Source organism: Rhinolophus sinicus, chromosome 1, assembly GCF_057876585.1.
Source record: "Rhinolophus sinicus isolate RSI-liver-muscle chromosome 1, RSI-T2T, whole genome shotgun sequence".
Lineage (NCBI taxonomy): Eukaryota > Metazoa > Chordata > Mammalia > Chiroptera > Rhinolophidae > Rhinolophus > Rhinolophus sinicus.
Window position 1 is genome coordinate 105,564,640 of NC_142501.1, and position 22,284 is coordinate 105,586,923.

General features: G+C 43.2%; 1 protein-coding gene across 12 annotated transcripts in view; it reads right to left on the reverse strand.

Moving 5' to 3' along the window:
- Positions 1-2,311: 2,311 nt before the first annotated feature.
- The window catches only part of LOC148759163 (ankyrin repeat domain-containing protein 26-like), a 101,446-nt gene continuing 81,473 nt past the window's right edge, over positions 2,312-22,284 (reverse strand). For 4 of the 12 annotated variants that reach the window (XM_088799965.1, XM_088800138.1, XM_088798844.1 and 1 more), the window contains exons 10-14: positions 20,855-21,007; positions 17,560-17,630; positions 17,126-17,219; positions 3,648-3,696; positions 2,312-2,525 (exon numbers count right to left, since the gene is read on the reverse strand). In XM_088799965.1, the coding sequence (XP_088656091.1) occupies positions 2,434-2,525; positions 3,648-3,696; positions 17,126-17,219; positions 17,560-17,630; positions 20,855-21,007 (459 nt within the window). In that variant the 3' untranslated portion in view covers positions 2,312-2,433. Of the gene's footprint in view, positions 2,526-3,105; positions 3,697-3,725; positions 5,831-12,698; positions 12,856-16,004; positions 16,383-16,404; positions 16,671-17,125; positions 17,220-17,559; positions 17,631-20,854; positions 21,008-22,284 lie in introns of those variants that run through there. The other 8 variants (XR_016021733.1, XR_016021766.1, XR_016021786.1 and 5 more) reach the window with 8 other exon arrangements.

Sequence of the window (22,284 nt, forward strand, 5' to 3'; positions counted from 1 at the left end):
CGTGGTCTGCCCGAGGCTGAAGAAGACAGTGGCCACTAGTGCTGAGTACTGGATTTTCTGCTCCCCCTCAGCACCCAGCTCCGCTCTCTGCTTGGCTGCTGGGCTCTCAGGGAAGGGACACTATGGCCCCCACCCAGCCTCAGCCTCTTGCCTGGACACCCCACGGGTCCTCGGGACGTCCTGTAGCCACCACAGGGCTCGGGCAGTTTCGCCCAGGGGCACTGGGATTACTTCAGGCGACAGCACTGCCTTGGTCGTGGTGGGTCCGGCAGCACCTGCAGGGGGACAGGTGGTGACAGGGCCCGGGAATGACAGCCTCGCCCGCCTCGGGAGGAGCGGAGCTATGGGAACGCCAGAGGCCCCAGGGGCGGTGTTTGTTCTTATTAGAGACAGATGTGCCCCACCCCACCCCACCCCACCCGCCCCCGTCCCAGCCAGGACTGGGCGGCCCCTCTCCCACTGCAGGGCTGGGCGGGGAGGGTACCTGAGGGGCTCCTTGCCCGCTGCGCTCAGACTGAGAAGTTGGGGGGCGCAGGACAGCGCGGGTCCTCGCTGCCTCTTACCTCCCTCGGTTGCCCGAAGCAGTCCCAGCGGGCATTGCCCCCGCGGTGCGCTCATCTCAGAGGCAGAACAGCTTTAGGCTTGGACGGAAGCGCCTCGCCCCGGCTCTGGCTCCGGTTCTGCGCCCCCGGCCCGGTTCCCCTTACAGCTCTGGCTGGCCCACGGAGGGCGGCAGCCCGGGCGCGGAGATGCCTCTGGAAGATGGGTCGGGTGTGGGGTGTGGGGTGTGGTGGGAAAGGGCAGCGGGGAGCAAGCCCGGAGCATGTGGGTGCCTGGGCAGCACCAGGAAAGTTCCCAGTCAGCCTCTGGCGGGACCGGAGCTGGAGAGGGTTGGGGGTGCGCTGAGGCTGAGACTGTGAGCTGAGCATCACTCTGCCTCCACCAGTGTCCCTGGTGTGAGCAGGGGCCTGTGATGGGCTGCTTTATCCACGGGTGGGATTCCGGGTGCTCCTGCAGGCGCACCTCCCCTAATGCACGCGCGCGCGCACACACACACACACACACACGCACAAACACACACAACTTGGGGCAGGGTTTGGGAACTCGTCCAGTACCCAGCCCCTCCCGGGTGGACACCCGGGGGACCCTGCAGAAGACCCCCGTTCTCACCCTAAGCAGCACACCAGGAACAGATCATCAAAGCCTCTGTGCTCCAGGCGTCTCACCAGGGACGAGTCCTCCTGCAGCCCACTCCCCTCCTGTGGGCAGCTGGCAGGCACTCTTTGGCCTGGAGCAGATCAGGAAGGCTCTGACCAGGCCCATGGAGGGACCACCCACCCTGACAAATCCCCCCTTCAGACACCAGGGATAGCAAAGCATGTCCCAGGAATAGGGTCGATGCATCTTAAGGTGTCAGCATACAGGGATCTGGGGCCAAGCTCCTGACTTCTCCCCACCCGGTATGCCCTGGGCCCCTTGTCCCCTGAGGCTCTGACCAGCTTTTCCCTTCCCCAGGACCACCAGTGTGCCTGCACAGTGCAACTGGTGCAGGCTGTGTGGCTTCCCCCACCCCAACAAGCAGAGGGATCCTGGGGGGCAGAGGGGGAAGGCGCTCCCTAGCTCCTTCCCAGAACACCCTCAGGGTGGGGGAGAGACCCCACCTCCTCTAGACAAAGGCTGGCCATCACAGGACGGCTACAGGGGCCACAGGCCTCACCAGTTGGTGGGGTGGCTGGGGGGTAAGGCTCCACCTGGGGATCCCAGACCTGACGGGCTCTGGCCAGGTCACTGCCAGCCTGGGCTTCCCCACCTGCAGGCTGGCACAGGGGAGAATGCAGCCATGATGCCTGGATCTGTTGGGCAGGGAGCAGGGAAGGCCCCGGGAGGCAGCTGTGCCCTGCTCCTCACCCACTGGGCCCTGGGAAGGGTGCACTGGCCCTGGGGTGAGGAAGGTCTTAGAGCTGCACGAGCCTGGCAGCTGGGGTACGTCCCAGACCTCCACAGGCCACGCACTGCTCAGTAGCACCTCCACTTGTGTATGTGAACTTTTCAGGAAAAGGAAACATTTACATTAATGCTACTACTTAGTGACAAAAACTGAAAAATACAAAAAAGCTATCTGTTAACACCACCGAAGCACGAATGACAAGTTGGTTGTTTGGGTGTTGTGTAAACAGCTGGTATATGAGCAGTTTGAGTATGTAACACTCAATACAGCTTGTTTTCATCTCATTGCAAAGTTACTTAGATGTCAAGAAAAATAGTTCAAAGTACTGTATAAATTTCCCTACACATATATGGTACAAAACTATTCTCCTTCTCAAGGATTTTACATGCACTATGTTTAATGCGATGCGATTACATTGTTATTACATGTAAATAGTGCAGTAAACACATTTGTGCTATATGTGTTTTACATCATATACTTCTTATTCACAAAAGGGACATATTGTTTTTTGCATATTGAACTAGAAGAGCAGTTAGAGGAAACGCTCGCTTGAATTCAGGTTCAACTACAGCAGCACCTGGAAAGGCAAAGAAAGAAGTATGTTGTTTATCTAAAATACAAGTAAGTATGAGTGTTAAGGAGAATGAAAAAACCTACATGAGACAACAGTGCACAACAGGAGATTACCATTCGATATAATTTGCCCACGGCTGCACCCTGACTTAACTGGTATTAGGGCTAAGTATCAGAGCTTCTGGTTGTCTCATCCTTCATTCGTTTAGTAACAAGGTAACATGACAAGCACTGAAGTTACAAGATGAAGATGACATGGTCCACCCCTGACCCATCATCTACCATAAATTGAAGTAACAGATGAACAGGCAATTTCCACTCAGTGTCACATATACCACACAAATACAAAACAGGACGTGACTGGAACACACACAAGGGACATCCCGGTTCTGTGTCAATATTGTCCACTCTCTGGTGGAGGTGACATGCCTGAAGCACAAGGACAGAAGATGCCAGATAGAGGGAAGACGCAGATGCAAAGACTAGAGTGGGGGAGAACACTTGTGGAATGAGAAGTTGTCTAGTTCAGCCAGATGCGAGAGCAAAGAGGCAGACTCGGGCTCGAAGCAAGACATAAGTCTGAATTATTTGGCAAGAACTAACTTGATGTGGGTGTTTTATTCCATGCAAAGCAATTTGGAGTTTCTCCTGAGGGTACATGGTAAACCAATGACAAAGTCAATGACTGAAGATTTACATGTCACACAGCAGGTCACAGCTATATGAACTGAAATTGCCTCAGTAAGTATCACTAGATGAGTCTGGTTATTGGGCCTCATCTCATATCACTGGCAAAAACACGGGAAGTTGTCGAAGCCCAGTTTTTACTGTGCAGGCCGACAGTTCCATAAGGATGACAGAGCGAAGGAAGGGGACAGCCAGAAATAAAAAGAGATACATGGACTCTTGAGATATTTAAAAAGATACACAATGTGATAAATACTCAGGAAGAGATGTATTCTTCACTATGAATGTTTCTGCTTTCACCTTTTTCATTTGCTGTGCACAAGAATACATGTAATGCAGTATCTATTATCTGAACAGGGAAAGGGATGCCATTTACTCTTTACAGTTTATTCCACATATCCATGATATCTAACGTGAATTAATACATTTGGCATCATACCGTCTTCTCGTTGTTCTCTAGTTATCTTTTCCTGCAACTCTTGATCCATCTGAAATACATCAAATCTTAGTTATAGTATTTAAGTTAAACAAGAGACTTTATTGTAGGAATGATACATAGGTTATCCAACGAGGCCCTTAAATAATGCCTTTAGAGACTACACCTAAGTGCAGAATGTGGAAATACAGACAAACAAACAAAACAAAACAAAACAAAAAAAACCCACATAAATAAAATAAAATTAATTTCTCCTTATTTTGTTTTTAAATTATAGAGACCATCTGTATGTGATGCCATTTTAATTAATCTGACCAAAAGTACGATTGATATTGGTCTACTTAATACACATAATTTCACAAGGGAGATGTTTGACCTGATTGGTACAAAGAAGTTTAAACAGGTCAAGTCATATTTTACAATGAATGCGTTACTTTGCAATCCTTAGAAAAACTGCCCTTTATAAAAGTTTCTTTTTTTGTTTTTACTTTCATGGTCTTTTCCTTAAAATGAGCTTTCCATTCTTGCACTTCTAGAAAATGAATCTTAAGGTATGTTCTAGGTTATCAGTTTTCAGTGTAGAACGTTAAAGACAAAATGCTGAAAGTGCTACTGTGATGTCAGATGCCAATTCTATCGAAAGAAAGAATAACCCAAACTATTTTCCTGTCTGTATTATGAGAGAAACATTTCTTTATTCAAGTAGTTGTAGTTAGTGACTACTTAATTACGAAAGGTACGGGGATACTTCAAACTATATTACAAGTGTCCTCGTCTAGAGTGCTCTTACTTAAATGTTTCGTCTGAAAGCTATCCTCTCCCTGAATGTTCAAAGCAGTGCTTAAAATAATATCCAGAAGCTGTGGACACTGCAGTGACAAACACAATGTGACACCCCACCCCTGTACAAATTCAGGGGGGGAGACAAATTTGTTGGCCATCATGATTTCCAATATCTGCAGAGACTGTTTCCATAACACCATTTTGTCGATAGCTTGACAGACAGGGCTTATAACAGAATAATGTGACATCAACCTTACTAGACAGGCTTTGTGAAATCAGTAACTCAATACCAGATGAACGGAGAATCCTTCCATGAAACAGTTTTGTTACCGTTAATACACAATATAAATTGCAAATCACATATTTACAAGACTTGAATTAAGGAACTACCAATGTAGCATTATTACTATGTCCCCCCTAAAAAGCTCTTTTCCTAAATATTTCCTTCTGTGACCTTTATGTTGATTTCTAAGGTGAGGATTTTGTCCACACGGTGGAAGTAGCTTGAAGTCCAACATTAATAAGAGAACACGTCTGGGGTCTTATTTATCCTTTTCCATTTATCAAAAATATAGAAAGATGAGAAAACAATACACAGGAAGAGAATGCATCCGCAAACTTTAATGCAAAGGAGTTTTAACTAGAAGGGGCTTCTCAGAACTGGCAGTTCTCAGACTACGTCCCGTAGAAATCTCAGGTTCCACTGGGGACACCTGCGGGATTGCACAGCTTCTGAGTCTCCATCCCTCCGTTAGCTGGGCAGCTCTAATGGTCTCTGTTTTATATAATAGAGTTGCAGACATGCTTTTTTTTTTTTTAAAGAACATCAGTAGTCTTTGAGTAAAAAATATTTTTCAATTCAAATTCACGGATTTAGTAAAAAAATCCCTAATTTTACGTAAGAGGCAACCAAGGTTCGTAGAGATTATAGGTCTTCTGAGGTCACAAAACCGATAAGCTGCAGGCCAGGAATGGGCTATAAGGCTTCATATTGAGTCTAGAAATCCATGCCAGCTACTTCCTCACATTCAGGAAAATTACATCAATTTCTAAGTACAACTTAGAGGAAATGAGTATGTAAAACTTTGTCATGTAGCTCAATAATGTTGAGGCACGAGAAACAAAACAGTAGCCTTCTAATTCAAGTACAAGCTTTAAAGTCACAAATAGAAATAAAGAAACAGATGAAGATCAGACCTCCTGTTAATGGCAGTCAATACAATCAACTATAGAGCATAAACATATCTAATCACAGAACAGGGAACGTATTGGAGAAAATCTTTAGTTAAACCGAGCAAGCTGAAATTGAGGAAATTCTTCCTTCAAAGAAGTCTTCCATTCCTCCACATAAACTTGGTTGACCAACATCACCGAGCACAGGTATTATCTATGTTGGGGGTGAACTGTAGGAAAATTTATAACACAAAACAGATTTCTCTTTACCATGTAGCGCACTTGTGCCCAACCTCACATCATCACACCTATATCATAAATCTTTCCAGGCATTCTGTAGTGATTTGGGACACTTATCTCTGGGTCTTGACAGGGTGGTGCTTTTTCATCTCTTATTCAGGCTTGCATGACTGGGCAACCCAATGCCTCACAAGGGATCAACGTCTGCCTTGGAACGCGGGCATTGAATTTCACATCAACCGTTTTTCAATTTATCCAGAAATACTAAAAACACCATACCTCCTTCCTACCAAAAATTAATTAACGGAAAAATTACCACAAGCATATTCTCGTACATTGCTTCTGCCTTTACACTCTTGCATCTTCTGATTTCTCTGGTGATAACTAATGAGAACATTTTAAGCGTGCATCACACAAACGATTTACAGAAGCATTGGACATTCACTTTCTTTTTGTACCCAGTGCTCAAGAAAACTTAGAACAGTTAAATGTGTATAACAATGCTTCCATCAGAAGGCAAATGGAACTCAGAATTAAAGGTCTGGAATCTGAGCTCTTCAAAGTGAAATTTCTCAAGATTCTTTTCAAATGAAACTGGAAGAATATAAACAAGACTACCTGGAGGAATTCACACTTTGAATATCATTGGAAAGTAAAGTACACACACAAGTCAAAACAAAGAGTCAGAGAAAATCAACTAGCTCATTAATTTGCCTCCAAAATATAACTCTGATCCAGACAGGTTCATGTGCTTAGTAGGAGTGAAAATAAAATAAATAATATACTTTTGGAAAATGATGCTAGTAAGTGAACTTAACCTTTACCACTTAACCTGCACATTCTGGCACTTGGTAAATGTACTTTCTTGGTTAAGACCTTTGTTATTATCACTACAGGTGGTTTTGAGAAAAACTATTTTTTTTTAATCTTTCTACTCTACACAAAGGTATACATGTTAAATAGGGAAAGATTAACAGAGGCGTGAAAGGCAGTATAATTGACAAGGTGGCTAAAAATAAGGTGGTCTGCCTGCCCGAGGCTGTGTGCGGAACACTGAAAGGGCAGGTCCCACCTCCAAAGCCTTGGTAACACTGTTATAAGCTAAAGCCTGTGGAGCTGTTTGAGTGCCTTTTGATCACCAACCAGACTTCTTGTTCTCCCCTAGAGGGAGTTGCTCAAAACGATGCCTCAGTGCCAAAGGGTAAATTTCTCCTGGGTATTCAGAGTATTGTCCAAGTGTGGTGACAGCAAATGCTTGAAAATAGCTTTGTGGTATTTTAAAAATCTCTAACCTGGTTTACTAAGTATGTCTCAGTGCAGTCCTCAGGAATCTTCTTAGTTCAGCCATTGCAGAAGTCAGGATGTACTACCCGTGAAGCCGTCTGCATCGCTGATAGCCCTTTCTCTGTCTCTCCTACTTTGAATTACTCTTAGTCTGACATCCCCAGAGAAACACATGAACTAGTTTAGAACAGTGTTCAACCTATAGGTAGGTGTGCCCCAACACATTTTCAGTGTTAAAATGCTGTGTAATGGTAAATTCCACTTGCTATTCTCGCAACTTTAAAAAATGCAAGTCATGGTCATCAAACGGTGGCGTGAGGTGAGCCTCTGCAAATCTCCCCTGGAATTTACAGCAAATGGAACAACTATAACGCCACAAAGGACTCCCTGCACAGCAGACAGGCAAGACTAAGAGGCCCACTGCAGAATTCACCTAAAGGTCATAAAGGTGGCCGAGTCGCGCCAGCCGGACAGGGGAGGAAGGAAGGGAGAAGCACGGAGACGGAGCCCCGCAGGCACAGCACGCAGACCTGGCTCAGTGCGCCGAGCTCGCTGCATCCCGGAGCTACTGCAGCTGTGGGAGAGAGAGGAACTCGGACTGCTAGGGCTCCGCTAGGGCTCCACAGGGCTGAGGGGACAGCATATAACACGGCTGAACCCAACGCTCACGGCAGAGACTTTGGAGAAAAGACTGAGGGAAGAAGGCTCAAAACAGTGGTTTAAGCCCTCACTGCTGAGCAGAGAACGGAATCCTGAGGCACTGAGACCAGCCGCCCCCTCCCCAATCTCCCAGAGCTCGCCCCGTCCCACCTGCCCGATGCTAAAAGCGGAACAGTAGCAATGTCAGAGCAAAAGAACAGAATATTTGCTGTTCTGAGAACTGTGGACCTCAGACACAGATTCGCAGCCCAACTAGTTCCGGCAAAGGGGAGGGAGCTGTGGAAGCAGGACCGGCTGTGGTGGTGGTCGCAGCCATTGCTCTGGGCCACGTCTCACAACTCACCCCACCCCTGGCCCCACCTCTCTGGGCGGATCCCTGCAGGAGTAAACAGAACTGCTGAACCACATGGGCTCTGAATCTGGTGCAGGGAAAGCTTTGGAACTTCAAAAGCTCTCCGCATACCCACAGGGACACTGCACCCTGTGACCCAGGCAAACTATTTACAGAGGAGAAGCCGTCACCCAGGGAGTTCCCCCAATGTGTGAGAAGCTGGAATAGTGCAGAGAAAACATAGCACTACAGTGTGAGAGAGAAAAAAAGACTACTGTCAGAGAGAAAATAAAACAATTCTACCAACAAGTACTGGAAAACAAAAGAAAGACCTCTTCTGATCTACCTGTTGCAGAAGCCACTCCTGTAGATGTCTAGGAAGAGAAATAATAAATCAGTAATTGCCATGAGTAACCAAGGCAACAAGACAGCTCAGAAAGAAAGTGAAAAGTCTCCAGAAAAGGAACTTACAGATATGGAAATATGTGACTTAAATGACAGAGAATTCAAGATTGTGGTTCTGAAAAAACTCAACGAGATGCAAGAAAACACAGAAAGGCAGTTTAATGAACTCAGAAACATATTGAAAGAACAACATGAGCATTTTACAAAAAAGACTGAAATTTTAAAAAAGAACCAAATAGAATTTCTGGAGATTAAGAACTCAATAGAAGAAATTAAGAATGAAATAGCCAGCTTAGGTAGCAGAGTTGACCAGATGGAGCAAAGACTCTGTGACATTGAAGATAGAAACCTGGAAATGACACGGATAGAAGAAGAAAGAGACTCGAGATTTAAAAGAAATGAAAGAACTCTACAGGAACTTTCTGACTCCATCAGAAAGAGCAATATAAGAATAATGGGCATACCAGAAGGAGAAGAAAGAGAGAAGGGAACAGAGAATATATTCAAACAAACTATCGATGAGAATTTCCCAAACTTGTGGACAGAACCGGATCCTCGAATCCAAGAAGCAAATAGAACACCTAATTGCCTCAATCCCAACAGGCCTTCTCCAAGGCACATTGCATTGAAGCTGTCTAAAATCAACGACAAAGATAGAATCCTCAAGGCAGCCTGGGAAAAGAAGACGGTAGCCTACAAGGAAAGCCCGTTAGATTATCATCAGATTTTTCAGCAGAAACTCTACAAGCCAAGAGGCAGTGTAACCAAATCTTCAAACTATTGAAAGGGAGAAATTATGAGCCAAGAATAATATATCCAGCAAAGATACCCTTTAGATATGAAGGAGGAATAAAGACCTTTCCAGACATACAGAAGCTGAGGGAATTTTCTAATACACGATCTGCACTACAAGAAATACTAAAGGAGGCTATTTGACCACCATCAACGGGGACAATTTGTCGTGACCAAAACGTAAAAATGGGGAGAGTGAAGGTCTCAACCGGAATATGGGAATGGAGAAAGTAAGTGTGCTGAAGAAAATGGAATACTCTAAATATCAAACTTTGTTTTACTCATTTTATGAGGCCAACATTACCCTGATACCAAAACCTGGTAAGGACAACACAAGAAAAGAAAACTACAGACCAATATCTCTGATGAATACAGATGCAAAAATCCTAAACAAAATTCTAGCAAATCGAATGCAACAATGCATTAACAAGATTATTCACAACGTCCAAGTGGGGTTCATCCCCAGAGTACAAGGATGGTTCACCACCCTCAAATCCTTCAATGTGATACATCACATAAACAAAATAAAGGACAACGATCATATGATTGTATCAATTGATGCAGAAAAAGCATTTGACATGATACAACACCCATTTATGATTAAAACACTTAATAAAATAGGTATAAAAAGAAAATGTCTTAACATAATATAGGCCATATATGACAAACCCTCAGCTAATCTCATAATTAATGGTGAAAAAATGAAGCCCTTTGCTCTACGTTGAGGAACACCACAGGGCTGTCCTCTATCACCTCTGCTTTTCAACATAGTGTTGGAAGTCCTTGCTAGAGCAATCAGGCAAGAGAAAGAAATAAAAGGCATACAAATTGGGAATGAAGAAGTTAAATTGTCACTCTTTGCAGATGACATGATGCTATATATAGAAAACCCTAAAGACTCCGCCAAAAAGCTGTAAGAAACAATAAACGAATATAGTAAAGTTGCCGGTGACAAAATCAACATACAAAAGTCCATTGCATTCCTATGTACTAACAATGAAATTTCAGAAAAAGAAATACAAAAAACAATTCCTTTTGCAATTGCAGCAAAAAGAATAAAATACCTAGGAATAAACTTAACCAAGGATGTGAAACACCTATATGCTGAAAACTACAAGACATTTTTAAAAGAAATTGAAGAAGACACAAAGAAATGGAAAGACATTCCGTGCTCATGGATTGGAAGAATCAACATAGTTAAAAGGGCCATATTACCCAAAGCAATATAGAGATTTAAAGCAATCCCCATCTAAATCCCAATGGCATTTTTGAAAGAAGTAGAACCAAACATTATCAGATTTGTTTGGAACCACAAAAGACTCCAAATAGCCAAAGCAATCCTAAGAAAAAAGAACAATGCTGGAGGCATCACACTCCCTGACTTTAGCTTGTACTACAGGGCTACAATAAACAAGACAGCATGGTATTGGCAGAAAAACAGACACATGGACCAATGGAATAGAATTGAGAACCCAGAAATAAAACCACATAAATATGGACAGATAAAGAAGCAAAAAACATGCAATGGAGAAAAGACAGCCTCTTCAATAAATGGTGCTGGGAGAATTGGATAGCCACGTGCGAAAGAATGAAACTGGACTGCTGTCTGTCACCATGTACGAAAATTAATTCAAAATAGATCAAAGACTTAAGCATAAGACCTGAAACAATAAACTGCATAGAAGAAAACCTAGGTAGTAAACTGTTGGACCTTGGGATCAAAGAGCATTTTATCTCTATATTACGTAAAATCATAACTTTTCTTGCATTCTTGCAGCTTTTCCTATCTGTCATCCTCCTCCCCTTCCATTGGACTCCAACCTTCTTTAAGGTGTGGCCTCAGACCCCTATTCTCACCACTTACTCTCTTCTTTTACATAAGCTTCTGACTTCCCATGCCATCAGTGCACTAAAACGTTTTTGAGGGTCCTCTCCTTCTGGAGCCCTTATCCTGCTTTACTTCTCAGCAGCAGCTGATAAGAATGCCTACATGCTTTCTATGGTCTCCTAACCCCAATTCATTTGTAAACAGCAGCCCTGGTGGTCAGGCCTTGACCCTTTCTATTCCTCCTTTGAAATTCTCTCAGTTTCTTAAATCCCAATGCTGCCAACCTGATTCCCCATCTACAATTGCAGCCTTGACCCCTTTGCTAAGGTCATCTGTACTTTCCTTTCTTCCCTCTCATTCTCATGGCCAGTGTCCCCAACCACGCACTCAGAATCCATGACGTGCTGTGGATCAGCTCATCTTGTCCAATTGAGGTTCATTCCTATCAGTGTTACTTTTGAGTGTAGTGTTATTTTTGGCTCTTGAGATGGTGACCAGCACTCTCCGTTCTGTTGGTCTCCTACAATGCAAATGTTTTTCACAAGCTGCAGTTTATCCACTCTTAGCCATGGGGTTTATGTGTGTGTTTATTTTGAATAATTTTTTATTCCATAGAAACGTGACTTAACCTATGGAAGTCTTCTTCTGAAATGCCTTTCACATGTACACTCAACTATCTCATTTGCAGGCTTGAATAAGCTGGAGTTATCCCTTCTTCCCAGTCCAGATTCTTTCTCTCAACATTGTGCGGATCAAATACCTTAACCCAGGTAATGTTTCTCCAGGGGAGACTCAAGACTTGAGAGCCTTCAAGCGAAGTGATGGCTATTGGCTGAATTGGTTGAAAGCTGTCATTATTCAATTTTGATTCACAGGGTAGAGCTTACGGTGGCTAATCATTCTATGTCAAGGTCCTACCTCATTCCTATAGGACCCTGCAGGCAGTCCCTTATTATTTTTGTATGAGCTTAATCAGTTGAGGTATGCTTACACATTTTTCAATTTTGTTGATGTTCGATATTATTTTATATGAATTTCAGGTGTCTAGCACAGCGCTTAGATATTTATATAAGAAGTGAACCACTGACTTGTCTACAGCCACCTAGCATTATACCTAGTCATGAGCACAGTGTTAACTATAAACTCTATTCCCTATGCTTTACGTTATATCCGCATGACTATTTGGTGGCGACCCATTTGTACTCCTTAATCCCTTCACCTTTTTCACCCTGCTCCCACCTCCCTTCCCATCTATCATCAGATACATCTAGTACCGTCCTGAGACCATGCACTGTCATTACAGTATTATTGACTACATTCCTTGTGTTATATACCCTACATCCCCATGACTACTTGTAACAACCAATGTGTACTTTGTAATGCCTTCCTCTTTTGCACCCTCTTCCTCAACCCCCTTTCGAGCTGGCAACCAGCAAAATGTTCTCTGTATCTATGAGTTTGTTACTGTCTATTTTGTTCTTGAAATTCCACCGATGAGCAAAATCACATTGCAAGTGTCTTTCTCTACGTGACATACCCCATTCAGCAGAATACCTACCAGGTCCCTCCATGCTGCCGCAGATGGCAAGAACCCATTCCCTTCCCCGGCCGAGCGATGTTCCATTGTATATATGTACCCCATGCATATATCGTTATCCATTCATCCGTCCATGGACATCCAGGCTGCCTCCGTATGTGGGCTATTGTAAATAATGCTGCAATGACACGGAGGCACATGTCCCTTACAAGTAGCATTTGGGGTTTTATTGGATAAACCCCAGAAGAGGGATGACTGCGTCCTTCTTTGACTCTCGTTATAGCCTTTGTTTTAAAGTCTATTTTGTGGGGTGTAAGTATTCCTCTTAAAGCTTTTGTTGTTGTTTGTTTCTATTGACATGTAAATCTATGTTCCTTCCCTTTATCTTCAGTCTCTGTGACTTTCGATCTGAAATGAGTCTCTTGTAGGCAGCATACTCCTATGGAAGGGTTTTATTTTCGTACCCATTCAGCCACCCTATCTTCAGTTTGGCGCATTTAATCCATTTACATTGAAAGTAACGGTTGATAGATATATACTTGTTGGCTCTGTATTATTCCCACTTTTAATTTTTTTTCCCTACCTTAAAAGTGTGCCTGTAAAATTTCTTGTAATAGTGGTTGGTGATGAGAAACTCCTTTAGTGCTTTTTTGTTTTTGTTTCGGTTTTTGTTTTTGTTTTGTTTTGGTTTGTTTGTTTTGTTTTGTTTTGTCTGGGAAACCCTTTATTGGGTCTTTGATTCTAAATGACAGCTTTGCTGGGTCCAGGAATCTTGGTTGTGGACCTAGCCTTTCATCACTTGGAATATCTGTAGCCACTCCCTTCTGGCCTGCAGAGCTTCTTTTCAGAAATCAGCTGAGAGTCTTGTGGGGGCTCCCTTTTAGAATACTAATTGCTTTTCTCTTGCTGCATTTAACATTCTTTCTTTGACTTTAAACATTGGCATTTTAATTATGATGTGTCCTGGTGTTGTCCTCTTCAGGCTCATGTTGTTTGGGACTCTGCACTTCCTGGGTTCCTATGTCTATTTCCTTCACCAATTATCTTGGTTATTTCAGTCATTATTCCTTCAAATAGGTTTTCAATTCCTTCCATTCTCTCTTCTCCTCCTGGTACCTCTCGGATGTGAATGTTAATGAGCTGGATGTTGTCCATGAGGCCCCTTGACTATGCTCACTTTTGGATTTTTTTTTCTTTCTTTTTTTTTCTTTCTGATGTTCTGATGAGCTGTTTTCTGTTACCTTATGTCTAAATGACTGATGAAGTACTTCTGCTTCATCTAATCTACTATTGATTCCCTCTCAGGTATTCTTCATTTCAGTTACTGTAGCTTCATTTCTGACTAATTCTTTTTTATGTTTTCGATCTCCATTTTAATGTCTCTATCTCTTTGTTGTTGTTCTCCCTGAGATCATTGAGCATCCTTATAAACCGTGCTTTGAACTCTGCATCTGGTAGATTGTCTCCATCTTGTTCAGGTTTTTTCTGGAGGTTGTACCCTTCTTTCATTTGACACATGTTTCTTTAACTCCCAAATTTTGGCTGACTCCCCATATTTGTTTCCATGTATAAGGTTGGGCGGCTATGTCTCCCAGTCCTACTAGAGTGGCCTTATCTATTAGGTGTCCTGTGGGGCTCAGTGGCGCATTCTCCGTTTTCAATAGAGCCGGATGCTGGAAGGAGGTCCTCTGTGTGGACTGCGTGTGATCTCCTGTTGTAGTTCAGCCCTGGTGGTTGTTTGCATGTCAAAGGGAGGGATTGACCCTAGGACTGATGGGTTGTGAGGACTGGCTGTGACCATAGTGGAGGAGCTGTTGTGCAGGGGTGACCCCACAGAGCAGGATTTGCTTCAGCAGGGCTCTGGTGCCTACACAGGGCGCCCTTTCGGTGTGTCTTTTTGTCGGCAACTTGGAGATGCTGCCGCTCAATCTGACTATCCTGCCCTGAGGACGTCTGGGAGGGGCCCCACCACAGTCCAAGTTCAGCGGCAGCCTCGCCCTGCCTGGGGCCACCTGGCTTGTGCCACAGAGCAGTCTGCAGATGGCCACCGCATGCTCTGCGTATGGATGGGCTTTGAGAATTCAAGTTGTGAACAGAGGCCAGGTGCCGCAGCTGCTTCAGAAGTAAAGGATATGCTGAATGCAGATGCTGCTTGTTTGGGTTCGTGAAACTTTGAGAGATTTGACGAATGTCAGTAGCATGAAAAAGACATGTCATTTTTGTGGAAAGACACTGCTTGGGGCTTCGGTGGGCCTGCATGGTGGGTGGTGTGGGGTCTTAGGGAATCACCAGGGAAGGACTGCACAGTGTTATTCAGGTTGAGGAGACTCAGATGTGTCGGCCACCCAGATCTGCATGCAGAAGGGTGAAGGATCAGGAAAGAAACTAAGGATTCTCCCAGTACCTCTGTCTCAGACAAAGCTGCCCCTCCAGCCTTCGCTTTGAGGCCAGACAACCCCTTATGGCCCTGGCATCTTTTGAGCTGCTGCTCCAGGCTGGAGCTCAGAACAAGTGAGCCCGTCAGTGAGTAAGTCTCTGCCCAAGCCCTGTAAGAGGATGGCCTGGGACTCTAGTCATCCTCCTCACCCAACCACAATGTCCACTGGTTTTCACGGCCAGAAGTAATGGGGACATCTCTCTTTGATACTGGAACCATGGGCTAGGGAGCATAGTGTGGGGTGGGACCCTTCGCTCTTTCAGCACATGTTCGTCATAACCAACATATCCCTCCTGATGTTTTTAACAGTCACATGGGGCAGTGGGACCAGCCTGTTCCATTTTGTTGCCTCTCCTACCAGTCTCGAGGTAATTTTTTCTACATATCCTTAGAGGTAGAACTTTGGTTCCGCTGTATTTCAGGTCATTCTCAGTGGTGACAGTTCTGTAGTTTCATTGTAGTTTCAATGTGGTCATGAGAGGAGGCAAGCACAACATTTACCTACTCTTCCATGTGGACCACAAATCCCCAATTTTTTTGTTGGGGGTATATTGGGGGACAGTGTATTTTTCTAGGACCCATCAGCTACGTGTCAATTAGTTGCCTTCCAATCTTGTTGTGGGAGGTGCAGCCCATCTCCAAGTGAAGTCATCATTCTCAATCTCGTTGTGGAGGGCGCAGCTACTGGTGCATGTGGGACTCGAACCAGCAACTTGGAGTTATGAGCGTTGCACTCTAACTGCTAAGCCAACCGGGCATCCACCCGTGGCTCAGCTCCATGCTGAAATCATTGTTTCTCACTTGTTCATGTGGGAATCGAACTGGTGACCTTGGTGTCACGAGCACCGCTCTCCAACCACTGAATCCCCAAATTTTCAATTATCAATTCCTCAATGGATTTCTCTTTAAAAAAGTAAGGTCACAACTTCCGACACTCACATTCACGGAAGGCTCCTTATCAACCTATTGTCACGTCATTTGTATGAAAAGTACACTACCACAATGTCACTAAGGTATACGAAGTCCAGACAGTTTTTAAGTTTCTTCAGCCACAGGCAGACCCATGAACATAATCTTCTCTTTCCCTGGATAGGCATGTCTGTCTAAAGCACTTGCACAGACCTGGCCACTGTGCCTGAAAGACACCAGCTGGTAGGTGCATCCACCTCAGCAGTCCACCTCAGGGTTCACAGTACAATCTTCTGACTGGAAATCCTAGGCAGCCTCTCCTACAGGGCACAGGAGGATGGCAGGCGAATGTCGTTCTGCTTAGGAAACAGTGGTATGGGTTTCACTATCTATCAGGAAATCGTCATCCTGGATGACACATCAATCTTTCCTGAGACCAGATTGTTACATCTTCGAAAGTCTGATAATGCAAGTGAATGAAAATCTTAGTTGCTAAACTTGCAATGCTAGGAGCATTATGTGACTATGGAAGGCCCCGCTTGAACAGCCGTGTCTACTTTCTCACTGCCATCTCTTTTCTTTTTGAAAATCCAACAAAGAGAAATGTACTTTTCAGGAAACACGTGCATAATGAACTCGCATTCATTCTTGATGAAGGAAACAAATTAGACTACGATAAGGAATTCATTTTCCAAGTCTCACTGAAGAGTTTAGATTATAAGAGAAACTCAGCATTCTAGATGAAGTCATTACTCAGATTTCTGGACTCAAACAACATCTGTAGTGCAGTGTGAACGGAAGCACTAGTGACAATAGCCAAAAGCTGGGAAATCCCAGATGTTGGAGAAATGAATGGAGAAACACATTGTCGTATACATCAAATACTGCTTTTAGACTATCACAATCTCTTTCTACTAAAATCTTACTACAGAATTCATTAATTTTATGAACTCAGACGCTTACCCCTGTAAAGACGATTTACATTACTGTCAACAAGGACTGTCAATATGACAGTTTTCTGATTGTGCAAAATAGTCTTAGGTGCTACTACTACCGAAGTGAACATTCCCTTAGTATGACAGAAACCAGGAGATTGACTTACTGAACTTATACGTAAGAGGAGTCTCTGAAGCTGTTTAACTATGCCGGCTTCCTTTGCGGTTGTCACTTGGAAATCCATATTTTCATTTTCTAGCCTAAAATGTACATTTGGAAATAATTATTTTCACACATTGATTAAAAACATACCACATAATCTCTGGACAAACATCTGAAGTTCCAATTGTGTAAAATCTTACAATTTGAAAAGCACGTGATTGAGCAAGTGTGCAATTTTTGTAGTGTTCTGTGGATAATGTGTAAGATTTAGAGATAATAATATACACCAATTATGCTCTTCAAAGTAGCTCAAAGCTAAAATTTTAACCAACGTAAACACTCATGAATTTATTATTATAACTGATGTAATTCTCATGCTCTACTACACGTCCACTTCATAACTATTCAAGTGACTGTCTGTGCTGCTGTAAATCATACTTTGGCACAGGATCTTGCATCTTCTCTGCACGTCTTGAGTCCTCTGCATGTTGATCTCGTGCTTCTTGGAACTACAATACAGAAGAAATTAGGTTTAACTATTGAAGATCTAGTACAAATCTACCTCTTTGTGTTACTGAAATTTGATTGGCACACAACCACACTCCTTCATCTACATTTGGTTTATGGCTACTTCCCGTTGTAACAGCAGAGCTCAGTTGTGAGAACAGAGACCTTATGGCCTACAAAGTCTAACACGATGTATTCCGAGCACCCCACCAATTCTAATATCAAACACTCACCTTTGGGAACGACCATGGTCATTGCTGTGATAATGAGAGTAAACAGGCTGCTCTGGGGACAGCCAGATATTTATTGGACTAGTTTAGGGGCAATGTCTACCTAGGAGCCACAATGCCTGTGTTTGAATCTCAAGGCCACCAGTTCTTAGCTGTGTGACCTTGAGCAACGTACTGAAAATTTCTGGGTCTCAGTTTCTTCATCTGTAAAATGGAGATAATAATGGCATTGACCTCACTGGGTGTTGGGAATATTAAATTAGGGAGGACACGTAAAGTAGTTAGAAGAAGACGTGGCACGTAGTAAAATTGAAGGGTTTGAAATTAGCATTATTATTGTCACTGGTTTTAATATTCTGATAAAATGTGAGATTTTGTACAGATGGTATGCCAATGGAAGTGGTCTCTTGCACAAGTTACACTGAAATCCTTCTTCATACGATTGGCAACGGCAGCAAATGGGGAGCGTGAGGCCCAGAATATAGCCCCCATCCTTCATAAAAATTTTACCAATACCACTAGCTAGCTGTAATTTTTGTCTGCTTGTAATAATTTGCCAGTTATTTTGTGCTGAGACAAGTAAAGAGTTAACAGGTGCGGGCTTGTGAGCTGGCAGGAGCGAGCTTAATCACTAACTGCTTGGCTCTGAAGGCGCTGGCCGGCACTGCACCTGCAAGCTGACAAGCTCCTTACATCCATCACAGGTGCGAGGAGAACAGTTCCCAGTCAAAGAGCAGCACTGTGCAAGCAGACATCCATCACAGATGGGAACAGGACAGTTCCCGGGAGAAGACAATTGTAATGGCAGCCCCCCTGAAGCTGACAATCATCCTACACGCTGCATGGAAAAATATAAAACCCCAGCACAACTTCTCCTCGGTGCATCTGTCTCCAACGGGCTCTGCCCTGGCAAAACTCCTTTTGCCAGTATTTCTCTTACCCTCTGTCTCAGCAGTTCTCTCTGTCAGACTGTCCTGGCCAGTTCCAGTAGAAAACTCTCTCTCTGCCTGACTTTCAATAAATGCTTTCTCACTTTGCAGAGTCTTGTGAATACTTTCTCATTCTGCGAACGACCATGAGTTACTTCTACACCAATACACTTCGTTCTGGACTGTTCAGTGGGCAAAGACCACGGACTATAATGCAGAAACCACCTCGGGACTGAGCGTACAGTGCACATGACCATGAGAGGCAGGGTAAAGCCACTGACATGGAAAGAATGGACTCTAGTGCTAAATCCAACTTCCCGGATCACTTCATTCGCAGCGAATGTGTATGCTGGGCTGCGTTCCCAAGTGCTCTGAGAAGCAGATGAAAGCAACATGCTCGGGTGAATCAGAAAAGCCGTCCCCAGATCTTCCCAGTTACTCACGTGCTGTCAATCTCTGCACATCCCAGTGCGACTGAGGAGTGAAGAGAGGCCGGTGTCCTGTTCTTTTTTTTACACATGGGAGCACTGAGCGTTTGATTGAATAATTCTCTATTAGATTAAGTGCTTTATTTTCTATTTAACTGTTTAAGATACGTTTTCAATAAAAGCTTAACTATATCCATGTCTCCAAGAGGAAAGTATCGGTGTGGTTTAGAATATTTGATTTTATCCTATCTACTGTTCAGCGGATATTTTCAATTTATACAAGGATAGGAGCCATGATATCAAATACTATTTCCCGTTAGACAAATTCATACTGTAAAAGACAAGATATCGCTCATGAAGAAAATTTTAACAATGTAAAATTCAGGGCTAGATTGCTCTGCACAGACTGGCTGACAAGTGCTGAGGAGAAGAAGCTCAGTGAGAGTTCGAGCAGCCACAGGAAGCTTCACGGAGAGGAGAGCGTGGGAGCCGGGCGTCCCGGGGCAGGGGAATAAAACATAGGCTCCCACCGTAACTTGCAAACTGATGTTCACAGCAGAATTATTAATAGCCAAAAAGTGGAAACAACACAACGTTCCATCAACTGATGAACGGATACGTATTTTATCCACAAAGTGAAGTAACGTTGGGCAATAAGTAGAAATAACATATTGACATGGGTTATAACAGGGTTGGGCCCTGGAAACGTGATATTAAGTGAAAGAAGCGAGACATAGAGGAACTCAGATTGTGTGATTTACATGAAATATCGGAATAGACAAATCTTTAAATACAGAAAGTAGATTGGTGGTTGTCTGGAGCCACGGGACATGGGAAGCTGGGGGTGACAGCTCAGTGATGCGGGGCTTCTTTTGGGGGTGATGGAAATGTTCTATAATTGACTGTGGTGATAGTTGCACGACTCTCTGAATCTCTGCATGAGATTCTGAATCGTACATTTTAAATGGGCGAATTATGTAATATGTGAATTACGGCCTGATAAAGTCAGTTTTTTTGTTGTTTTTTTAATCCAATAGTGGATGTAGATCTCGTCTATTGTGGGTGTGCAGGCCTCAATGATCTACACATTCCCATACTTTTACAATATTTTAAAATGGAAAGAAAATTAAGGAAATGCTGACTTTGTTGGTTTGTATCATGACCTTTCTGTACAAGTTAGCCTGATATCCATGAAATATATACAGATTCTATAACCATTCACAAATGTGGCAATAATAAGATAATTTTCCGTATTGTTCTATTAAACATTGTCCTCTGATTGTAAATGGCTGCCTCATCATGGTAATGGAAGTATCACTACAAAATACTGTTTGGTAGAAAAAAAAAGTCTGTCGACTTCTATGAGGAATGCTGCATATTTCTCAACTTTCTCAAGTATATACATTATAAGAAAAAATATACAATAATAATAAACTAATACAAATAAATAAAATAATACACAAAGCAGAATGAAAGCCAGAGTTTAAGGAGTAAGTGCATTATAAAGACCATAAAACTATAATAAATTAATTGCAATGAAAATACAAAAGACGCCGCCGTTGAAAATCAGGATCCTAAAACACTTTATATATTTAATCAGCTAGAGCTTAACTGTTGACATGTTAGGTTTCATACATACCTGTCTTCTCATTTGTTCTGATGTCGTCATTAGATCCTGTCTCTCAGCTTCTGGATTCATGCGATCATGTGCTATAACTTCCAGTGAAGGCTCTGGCAGAGATTGTTCGTTTAGGTTGTCAGCTAGCTCTTGTTGCAGTTGTGTCCCAACCACCTAGGAAGATGTTTCTGTTACTGATTTTATATTCACGTGATACTAAATTACGTTGATAAGCTGTAAGTCTAACGTGTTAATATAACACATAACGTGAAAGAGATCACCGCATGCATCAATGCACCTTCTTTTCCTCTCACGGACAGTCTGCTGTTTACTGAATCCGCGAGGAGACACAGAAGGTGTTATCCCCAATCACCGTTAGGTTATTTGAACAACCGATTCAGCCCCACTGCCGTGCTCCCCTGATGAGTCTGCAGAGCTTTACAGTCTACTGACGTCTCGAAGGGAAATGGGTGCGTCGGTGGCACTCGTGGTAGCACATTCTACATTGTGGAAAGTGTGCCCCTTTTTTATCTCAGGCTGAGATTGACTTCAGAGGTCCTCACATATGCAGTCCTCTGCTCACATCCTTCCTAGAGATTCCTATGTCTTAGAAGAAAACAACCGCCTTTCGACGGCCTTCAGGGTCCCATGGAACCTGGCCTCGACCTCCCCGCCGGTTACACGTGAATCCTGCCACCCCTCACTCGTCAGAAAATGGAGATCCAATGCCAAATTAATAAACCACAGACAGCTACAATTCTTTCTTTTTGAATTGGACAAACCTATGTCCAAATGATAGTAATTGGGCCTTCTGATCAGAAATATGAATAAATCATTTGAAAAAGCATTCAAAGAAAAAGAAATGTAGCAGTGGGAAGATTAAATCACATATACTTTCGCTAAAACTCAGCACAGTTGTCCCAAATTGTGATTTAATGAAAATGTATCTTCCTGTAAAGAGTTGAGCGATCATAAGAGTACATTATTTGAAAAGGAAATATTTCCATATGTAAATCAAATTGACATGACTATCAACCAGATTATAACAACTTAAATGTATAGGATGCTACTGAAGGAAAGAAGCAATATATTGAGGGACAGCGTCTACACTTTGGGTCATCTGGGAAATCTAGGATTAACTGTCTAGGTGATGCACTGAATGGAACCTGAATCTCCAAAAACTTTGGAGACAGGAGCCTATCTATTGATCTGCTTCACAATGGTATTAGACTGTGGTGACAGAAATATTCAATTATTATTTTACCAGGACAAGACTAAATTGATAATATCAATCTATATGTATTAACAAATTCTGCTTTGGAATTTTAAGGGCAACACAATGTCTTTCCTCAAAGTGAAGCACCTCGCAGGTCTAATTTTTATTTGCTGGATACAATGTATGCTTTTAAGCTGCGACAGCAAATACCTTTGTAGCATACATAGTTTTAATA